The sequence below is a fragment of the Mustela erminea genome, chromosome 17, assembly GCF_009829155.1.
Source record: "Mustela erminea isolate mMusErm1 chromosome 17, mMusErm1.Pri, whole genome shotgun sequence".
Lineage (NCBI taxonomy): Eukaryota > Metazoa > Chordata > Mammalia > Carnivora > Mustelidae > Mustela > Mustela erminea.
In genome coordinates, this window is record NC_045630.1 from 16,126,094 (window position 1) to 16,135,992 (window position 9,899).

The following is a 9,899-nucleotide window of genomic DNA, read 5'->3' on the forward strand; positions in this document are numbered from 1 at the left end:
CCTGGTCCACTGCGGGCTGCTGCCCCAGGCTACTGGCTGAGTAGGGTAGGGCCGGATGCCCCGGGATGTTCCCCGCGGATTCTGCCTGGGTCCCCCACTGTAGTCGGAGCATGGAGTGAGGCCGCGGTCCCTGGGGAAGCGGGACCCGCGGATGCCACAGGGAAGGAAAGAGGCTTTTCTGCATCTCCTCTCTTCCTTCCCAGTCACTGGTCATAGTGTGACCGGCTCCTTGGCCACCCCTTCCTTGTTCCTCTGTGGTTTCCAGCCAACATGGCTACTCTCTGCAGTGTAGCTCCTGCCTGTCGGGGATCTGCTGTGTGTCAGGCATTTAATCCTCTTGCCTTTGCACAATGGCAAGTGTTAGTCCCATTTCAGAGCCCCAGGGTGTTCAGGGGACTTGCCTCATGCCTGCCAGTGAGGAGGTGTCGGGAGGACCTGGGCTGAGATCTCTGGCCCCAGAGCCCGTGGTCCTTTCTTTGCCACACAGCTTGCTCTGCTCCGTGAAGGTGAGATGCAGGCCCCCTTCCTTCGGCACCTGTCTCCTCCCCCCTCCCCACATCCTTCTGTCTGCTTCCAGATCCCTGGTTAGTGCTGCCCTACTTAAAACCCCAGGCTCCGGGCTGTGGAGGACCGCTGAGTCAGATGTGGGCTCCGGTCCCCTTTGCAGGCTGACTGCTGACACAGCCACCCTTGGTCCCCGGATGCCAGGTCTGCGGGCAGCTGGGGCTACCTCTGGGGGTGATCTGTGCCTCCCCAGCAGGAACTGCCTGCCAGCCTCACCCCTGTCCTGGCCTTCAGGCCCATCTGGCTCCTCTGTGTGGCGCTGGTACAGCCTGAGGCCAGAGCCTTTGGTCCCTCCCCCAGGTCCCTGCTCTCTCCTAGAAGCAGCTGGAATGACTGGCCACTGGGTGGCGTGCGGTCACCAGCGTTTCTTGCTCGAGGCAGATGGTGACTCCCTGAAGTCCAGAGCCCCTAATTCATCCTTCCTCCTGACACCGGGGCCTGAGGAGGAGGAAGGGTCCAAGTCAGGATGATGGGCGAAGGTCAGTGAGAAACGCTGACTTGAAGCTGTAAATTCATGTTGAGAGCCCAGAGGCCGGAGCGGGAGCGTGTCAGAGACCAGATTCTTCTACCCCCTTCTCCCTCAGGGCCAGTGGCCAGCCCTGGAGGTTTGATGGGAATCTGTAATGGCTTCCTCCGGGGACCGGATCCACTGGCAGGCTTTTCTGTTTCACGATCGTTCTCTGCTCTTTTTCTTCCACAAGTTTCTCGGTGTCTTTGTCCTCCTGACCTGTGTCTTGGTGGTTTTTTATCTGACCCGCTCTGCCGGTGTCCGTCCCTTCTCCTGCCCCCTCCCCCGCCCGTGGGTGTGTGTTGTGTGTGTGTGCACGCACGCACATCTGTCCTCCTCCCTGGAGTCCTTGTGGTTTTAAAGTGCTGATACTAATCAGATTTCAGTTGACTTATTGTCAGAGTAGCTTTTCATGTTCCTCGGAGACTCTTGGGAGTTACCAGCAAGGTCTGGACCTTGGCTATAAGCCCCCGGGCCGCCTTGTCCCCACCAGCAGCCCATGGAATACAGATGAAAGGCTGTTGGCCAGCCTCGCCCGGCAGGCAGTCAGCTGGTCTGTCAGAAGATGGCCCACAGAGAGGACCCCGTGGCCCAGGTTCCCAGGTGCTCAGGTTCCTCCCAGGGGCAGTGTGCGGTCAGGGTCAGCCTGGAGAGAGGGAGGCCTGAGGGCTGAGCCTCACTTAGAGCCTCACTTAGAGCTCTGTCCTCTCCCCTCGCCTTCCCTCACCTGGCCAGGTGCCCCAGAGCAAAGGTAACGAAGAACCGCATTTGTGTCTGAGGAAGAATGTTTTCCTCGTGGCTTAGGAGCATTTCAGGAAACTGCGCCTCCTCACCTCTGTGTAACCCCCTCCCCTCTGTGGGACCGCGGAGCTCTGGGAATTGCTTTTCCCGCCCCAGCTTCTCTTTATGCCTCCCACAGCACTTCCCCGGCCAGCCCTTAGTCCAGAACTTCCTGCATTCCATAAATGACTGGCTCAAGAGGCAGCAGAGAAAGAAAATCCCCTACGGTTTCTTTAAAGCTGCCCTGGACAACCGGAAGGAGGTGAGTCTGGGGGCAACTGAAGACCTTCTCCCTGTCCTCAGTGACTGTGGGGGTAGAAGGGGTTAACCCTGTGGCCTCTGCCCTCCTTTGCCCACTTGCATTCCGGAAGGGGTCCAGGATCGCGGATGGGCCCTTCCAGCAGTAATGAATAAACCGCTACTTACTGAGCCGTCTGCATGCACATCTCATCTCATCTTCCCAGCATGGGCGGAAGGTAGCTCTTATCCCCATTTAGCAGATGGAGAAGCTGAGGTTAAGAGAGGTTAAGTAACTCTCTAAGATCATCAAGCCCGCAGGTGGTTGGGCCGGGATTTAAGACCGAGTGTGAGCAAGTTTGTCGCTGGAGCTGCCAGCAGCCACATCGGGCCCCTCACAAGGCCCGTCTGGCCCTCTCTGGAGGCACCTGTCCGGGCTCCTGTGCTTCCGCTCTGTGCAGAGCTGGCCCAGTGCAGCCAGCAGAGACGCCCCGCTGTACAAGTGTGTTGGATGCCAAAGCTCGAAGGGGCCTCAGAGGCCAAACCCCTCATTTTACAGATGGGGAAGTTGAGGCTAGAATAGGGGTGTGACTCAGTCTGTGTCACAGCTTTTCAAAATCTGCTGCTCCTTTGATGGGCGTAGCCGGTGGAAGGGAGGTGCCACCTTCCCAGTGGTGAATTGGGGAGGGACTTCATTCGTCTCAGGGCTGTGTGCTGACCTTCGAGTCTCCCGGAAGCTTCTTCCCTCTCACCGCCCATCCCATTCTCTTTCTTCCCCATATACGCTCTCGGGCACGTGTGTGTTCTCAGGGCACTGTCATCGCCGAGAAGGTGAACTGGGTTGGCTGCCAGGGGAGTGAGCCACATTTCCGGGGCTTTCCCTGCTCCCTGTGGATCCTCTTCCATTTCCTGACGGTGCAAGCAGCTCGGCACAATTTCGACCACTCACAAGAGACAGGTGAGCCCAAGGCCTGTGCCCCCTGCCCGGCCCGGCCCGGCCCTCCACAGGCTTCATGTCGCAGGCCCAGAGGTAGCTGATTCTGCATTTGCAGCTGACCACGAGTGCTCAGCCCAGACCGGGGACGGGGAGGACCGGGAGCAGCCACCCATACTGTCCCCAGCCCCAGGGTGGCACCCTGTGCAAGCTCGGGGGTGTAAGAGTCTTTCTGGCTTTCTTGGAGCCATAAGCTTGCTTTGTTTCTAGAACTTGGTGATAAATTTGTGGTTCTATTTTTTATACTCCTATAAAACTAGGAATTTTGTCTGTTTCTGTCTACATGGCTGATACTACATACGTTGAACAATTTTTTTTTTGTTTCCCACGGAAAAAATCATTCTTTTTTTTTTTTTTTTTAGAGAGGGAATTTGCAAGCTGGGGAGTGGGAGGGTCAGAGGAGAGGGAGAGAGAGAACCTTAAGCAGACGGAGCTGAATGGGGTCTCTGTCTCACAACCCTGAGATGAAATCAAGTTGGATACTTAACCAACTGAGCTACCCAAATGCCCCTGAAAAATCGTTTTCTAAGAAAGGCTGGGGAAACACATTGCCCCTTGTGCCCTATTCCCTCCTCAAACCATCTGGCTGCCCTCTGCCACTCACTCTGCCTCATACCTTTACCTCACGACCAAAGGGTAGGCGTCCAGTTCAGTCCCCACTGACTAAGGGTTAGATCACCGGGGTCAGCCTGGAGGAGGTGTCGGTGAGCCAGAAAGCACCCCGCTCTCTGGGGGCAAGGGGCAGGGGGCAGAGAGCTGCTGTGCAGCGGGCCAAGGCTCTGAGCCGGGGAGGGGCCGTGCAGGGAGTGGGAGGAAGGCTTCGTGCAGTGAGGAGGGGCAGGGGGAGGTGAGCTGGAGCGGATGGAGGAGCAGGAGCTGAGCGAGGGAGGAGGGAGAGCATCCCAGTAGAAGCAGAGGGGATTAGAGGACCAGTCCGTCAGCCCCGGGGTTGGGTCCCGTGGTGCACAAGCCAGGAAGTCCCTGCCTCAGGGGACAGCATTGCAGGGGCCAGAGACAAGCAGTAACCTTACAGGTACCTCATCTGGGTAGGTGATGAGTGTCCTGAAGAAGACGCACTAGGGGGCTGGAGGAGGGAAGAAGGAGGGGGGCCTCATGGCTCTGGGAGGCTTCCCTGAGGAGGTGGCCCTGCGCAGACCCCCGGCTGGAAGAGAGGTTTCCAGGCTGCCCCGACAAAGTGCTACACACGGGGGTGCTTTCCCAAGAGAAACTTATTTTCTCCCAGTTCCTGAGGCTGGCGGTCCAGTGCCAGGAGGGTCGGTATCTGCCGGGACCTCTCCTTGGCTTGTAGACGGCCGTCTCCTCCCTGAGCGTTCATGGGGTCTTCACTGGGTGTGTGCCGTGTCCAGGTTGCCTCTTCTTATAAGGACACCGGTCTTGTGGCTTAGAGCCCACCCTCGTGACCTCATTTGACCTTAATTGTTTCTTTAGACTCTTTGTCCAAATACAGTCACTTTCTGACATGCGCGACGTATGAGTGTGGGTGGACACAGTATGGCCCGTGACACAGGCCAAGGAGTAGCAGGTGCCAAGAACAAATCTGGTGTGTTTGCAGCCCCAAAAGGAAGCCAGTGGCAGAGCCCAGTGTGGGGGAGGTTGGGGGGGTGCAGGCCTGGCGGTCTCAGCGGAGGAGTGGTTGGGATTTCCCGGTCAGCGCCGTGAGATGCCTCTGGACGGGTGCTTAGAGAGACCGCTGGCTGGAGGGCGGGCTGCCCCTGGCAGGGGTGGAACGCACCCCGGAGAGGCGGTAGCAGCCGAGGCCAGAGCGGTAGGTGGTGTGTAGAGGAAGTGGTCAGATTTGGGAGTGTTTGAAAGTGGTGCTGGAGGAGCCGTGGCCGACTGGACAGAGAGCATATGCAGGAGCCACGACCCAGCATGGACCCCAGAGCCGTTGGGCCTGAGCAGCTGGTGGACAATGGTTCTATGAGCTGAGAGATGGGAGGGCGTAGACAGTGGGGGACTCCGTGGTCTGTGCCCGCTAGCTGTGTGAACGGAGTCGTACACGGGTGAGTCCGGGCCCAACCTTGCGGGCGGTAGCATGGGGGGTGATAGGCAAAGCCTCAGGACCAGGCAGGCAGAGGATGGCGCGGAGGCCTGGGCTCTGTGGTATGCAGCCTCTGGGGCCCTGCCGAGGAGCAGGAGCCAGCGAAGGGGGCGGAGAAGGAGCAGCTACTGCAATTTCCGAATACCATGTCGGAAGAAGGAGGTGTAGGTGGCCGGGCGGGGGCCACAGTCCTGCGGTGGGGCGGGGAGGGGGGTGGTGGCTGCCAGGCCCGGAGCTCTCTGGCAGGTGTGGTTGCGGTGGGGCAGCAGCGAGAAGGGCCTGGCTGGAAGGGGTGAAGAGAGACTAAGAGGCCAGAAATTGGAGATAACGGGGCAGGCTCTGGGGTCAGAGAGGGGATGTCTTCATTGCAGTTGTCTTTACTGGTCCTGTTAAGGGAGAAATCAATGACGTGCCAACAAAAGAATATATGTGTACAGCGGTGAAGTCCTGAGGAAGCCAGAAGGGGTGAGGTTCCAGAGCACAGGGTGGGGGTAGGGGAGATAGCTGCGGGGCCGTGGCGGCTGGGCCGGGAGAAGGCAGCACTGAGGAGGCCCGGGAGGTGGGAGGTGAGGCCTGGCCTTTGGGGCTGCTCACGTCACCAGGAGTGATGTGGTGGGGAGTGGCCATGAGCAGGACACGGAGCGGGGCGGGGAGTCCCAGAGAATCAGGGGGTGGGAGGTGTGGGACCGTGAGTTTGGTTTTGAGGGGCTGGGGTCCCGCAACAGGACAGTTGGACAGCAGCCCACTGCAGGGAGGGTCCTGCTGCCACCCCTGGCCTGACGAATAAGGCGTGTGGAAGACAAAAGGGTTTAAGAGACACATGTTTCGGGGAGCCCAGGGTCAGGGCAAGGAGGTGAGGGGAGTATTCAAAGGTGCGTGCTGACGCCAAGCCGGGGGCCCCATGGGAGAGAGTGGGAGACAAGGGGAGATGGAGACAAAGCGGGGGATGTGCCGAGCCGGATCCAGGGGGACCCCTGAGGCAGTGCCTGAGGGAACAGGAAGCCTAAAGTGGGCTGGGCGCAGGAGGGGTGCGGGGGCGGGTGCTCCAGACGGCTCTCCAGGAGCCTCAGTGTCCTTCTGGTGAGTTTGGGTTTTATCCCGAGTATCGGTTGGTGACAGGGACCAGGACGAGTGGCAGAGAAAGGAAACGGATTTAGGACTTTGGGAGGTGATGGGGTCAACTCTAAAGTGACGCCTGGAAGGCGGCCGGGTGTGCAAGGAGATTCTCCGCGGGCCCTTCCTCAGAAGGTGGGCCCGCGGCAGGCGCAGTGGTGGGGCTGGCGGGCACAGGCGGCCCGTGAGCCCCCGTGACAGGCACAGCCCTCTCCTGCCCGCAGCCAAGGCCCAGGAGGTCCTCGAGGCCATCCGCAGCTACGTGCGCTTCTTCTTCGGCTGCCGAGACTGCGCCAACCACTTCGAGCAGATGGCAGCCGCCTCCATGCACCGGGTGGAGAGTCTGAACAGCGCCGTGCTCTGGCTCTGGTCCAGCCACAACAAGGTCAACAATCGCCTCGCCGGTAAGGAAGGGACCCCTCCAAGGCCAGAGTCACCCACAGAGGGAGAGGGAGGTAGGGGGCTTGGGGACCTGGACCAAAGGTAGGAGGCGGGACACTCATTGCTCCTGAGGTAACAGCCCGTGTTTCACTGTGCACAGAGCCCTTCCGCATGCTCTGCCTGCGCTGCTGAGGTAGGGCAGTGTCTTGGACCCATTTTCCAGGTGAGGAAGTTGACGCTTTGACACTCTAGGACTGTGGTCTTCCAGTGCCACTGCTCCCTCGTTCCCCTGCACCAGAGCCCCTTTCTTGGAACTCGCGGGGTCCCTCTCTTCCTCCGCCTGTTGTCTCCTTCCTTACTCACACCATCAGGAGGAGAGAGCTGGGCTTTTCCACCCACTAGAAAGGGTCTAGCAATGAAATGTGCTGGAGAGGAAAGACCCATCCTGCCTCGGAAAAATGGACCAGTTCCCATAGGGGGAGGCCTTGTTTTCTGAGGGTCCCCACTTCCGGTGTTTTCTGTTCCCCAGGCACAGGAGTCTGATGTGTCCAACAGGCAGAAGCATCAGACTCCAGAGTGACAAGAAGCGGGTGGGGAGGGGCCATCTGTAGCCGGGAGCCCAGGCTTATCTGCGGGGAGAGGGGAGAGCATGTGGCCGACTGACCCCCTCCCGCCCAGCCGTAGGAGGTTAAAGGAGCTGAATGGAGCAGGTGGCAGTTCAGGCTGCTGTCTCCTAGGGCCTCCTGGTGGGCTTTGAAAGGAAGCCGGGAGCCTGTCTCTCTTCTCACCCCTTCCCTCCCTGCCACCCCCCTCCGCCACATGCTCCCTTTGACCCTCCAGCCTTGTGACCTCGGCAGGCTCCCTGCTTCCCCGGGGACCCAGCTGCTGCTGGAGGCTCGATCTGGGGCTTCTCCTAGAGGGGCCCCAAAGAAGCCAGAAGCCTGACCTCTGCAGTGGGGTCCTTCCAGATCACACTAGGGAGAGGTGGTCACTACTGCTTCTCATGATACCCTTGGAATCTACTCGATGTCCCCACCCCAAAATAACCATTCGGGCTTTGACTTCACTTGCCACGACTTCATTCTGGCCAGCACCTTTTTCTGCCCTTGTGAAATCCTGTAGGAGAGGTGCCTCCTCCAAGAGAGCTGGGCTGGTGGCTGTGCCCGGGTGACCCTGGGCGGGAGCTAGCGGCAGCTCCGCTGGAGACTCTGCCCGCTCTGTCAGCCGTCGGTAACTTCCTGACTCTCCCAAGTGCCCTCCTCCCCACCCAGGCCCCCCAGGCACCCCTATGCTCCCCCTTGGAAGTCCCTCTCGCCCCCCCCCAGCAGGAAATCCCACTGACTCCCCCCCCCCCCCGCCCCAGAGCTGCTGTGGCATAAAGGAGAACACCTGTGGAATGACCATGTGCCACAAAGTCTTGTTTTAAAACATTTTCCGGGGCACCTGGGTGGCTCAGTTGGTTAAGTGTTTACCTTCAGCTTGGGTCATGATCTCAGGGTAGTCCGGGAATCAAGTCCGGCGTCTGGCTTCCTGCTCAGCAGGGAGTCTGCTTCTCCCTCTGCAGCTCCCCATTCTGGTGCTCGCTCACTCTCTCTCTGTGAAGTAAATAAAATCTTCAAAACACACACACACACACACACACACACACATTTTCCCCTTAGTTACAAAAGTAAGGAAGTGGCAGCAGGGAGCCGCTGTCCGTCCCTAGGAGGCTATGGTGGCTGCGGGGTAGGAGTCCTCTGGTCAGAGCGGCCCCAGCACTGCTGTTGGGCTCCACGGGCCCTGGGCTAGGTTTTTTGTTTTTGGTTTTGTTTTTGTTTTTTTAAGATTTTATTCATTTATTTGTCAGAGAGAGAGATCACAAGTAGGCAGAGAGGCAGTCAGAGAGAGAGACAGGAGGAAGCAGTCTCCCTGCTCAGCAGAGAGCCCGATGAGGGGCTTGATCCCAGGACCCTGGGATCATGACCTGAGCCGAAGGCAGAGGCTTAACCCACTGAGCCACCCAGGTGCCCCTCTGGGCTAGGTTTTACAGGGCTTCTCGCCCACACATCATTTCCAAGGGCAGTGGGACACCCTTCTAGCTGATGAGAAAGCGAGCGTTCTGAGGGAGGAATGGGGTCTGGGCTCCGAGGTGGGCTGAGGGCTCACCGCCCCTCCATGTGTGTTTCCCTCCCCAGGGGCCGCCAGCGAGGACCCCCACTTCCCCAAGGTGCAGTGGCCACCCCGTGAGCTCTGTGCTGCCTGCCACAACGAACTCCGGGGGACGGCTGTGTGGGATCTGAACAATACTCTGCGATTTCTCAAGACCCACTTCTCGCCCAGCAATGTGGTCCTGGACACGCATTCCTCTCGGCCGGGCCCCCGGATGGTTGCCCAGAGGATGGCAGCCAGAAATGTCACTCTGAGTCCTGCGAAGGCGGCAATGGTGGTGGGCCTGGGGACAGAGTCCCCCGGAAGTGCTGTTCCTGATATTGTCGTAGAGAGACTCGGGGCGAGTCAGCCCCAGGATGTGCTCATTGGCTTCGGGGCTACCACGGCCAAGCCAGAGCAGGGGTCCCCCGAGCACGTAGCCGAGCTTCAGAGGGATGAGGCGGAGCAGCCCGAGGGGCGGCAGCACATGAGCAGGCGAGACACTGGAGCCACGCTGCTGGAGGAGTTCCTGGCCGAGAAGAGCCAACCCAGAGCCCCTTCGGAGCTGCGGCGAGTGGGCCGCAGCTCCAAGCAGCTGGCCAGCATCCCCGAGGGGGAGCCAGAGGCGGGGCCCATGCGGGGCCAGGGCCAGTGGCTGCAGGTGCTGGAGGGGAACTTCTCCCACCTGGACATCAGCCTCTGTGTGGGGCTCTACTCCCTGTCTTTCATGGGCCTCCTGGCCGTCTACACCTACTTCCGGGCCAGGATGAGGGCGCTGAAGGGCCATGTTGGCCACCCCGCAGCCTGAACCATTCAACTTGGGGAAGGGGCAGGGCCGGGAGCCGCCACTTGTGGTGCTCTCCCAGCCCCCTGCCCCTCTCCCCTCTCCCCGTGTTCCTTGTCCAGGGAAATCCAGAGAAACCAGTTGCTCCAGTGGACCTCCTGGGGCCTTCTGGGAAGGAATGTTCCTTAGACATGAAAGCATGCATAGGGCTTGTGTGCATCTGACAGCGTAGGGGAGGGCAGTGTTGGGCAGAGGGGTTGGGAGGCTTAGCACCAAATTCCTCTCTTTTACCTTATTTGCAGTCCCTCCTTGTTCTCGTTGAAGCTTCCGTGTCTCCAGCTGGTCT

At 59.6% G+C, this 9,899-nt stretch overlaps 1 protein-coding gene across 1 annotated transcript in view; it reads left to right on the top strand.

Annotated features, from left to right (window-relative positions):
- Positions 1 to 9,695, top strand: part of QSOX1 (quiescin sulfhydryl oxidase 1) — a 33,997-nt gene extending 24,302 nt beyond the window's left edge. Inside the window, exons 9-12 of the mRNA XM_032318672.1 lie at positions 1,992 to 2,114; positions 2,900 to 3,047; positions 6,483 to 6,662; positions 8,817 to 9,695. Of these exons, the coding sequence (XP_032174563.1) occupies positions 1,992 to 2,114; positions 2,900 to 3,047; positions 6,483 to 6,662; positions 8,817 to 9,577 (1,212 nt within the window). The 3' untranslated portion in view covers positions 9,578 to 9,695. The remainder of the gene's footprint in view (positions 1 to 1,991; positions 2,115 to 2,899; positions 3,048 to 6,482; positions 6,663 to 8,816) is intronic.
- The last annotated feature ends 204 nt before the right edge of the window (positions 9,696 to 9,899 follow it).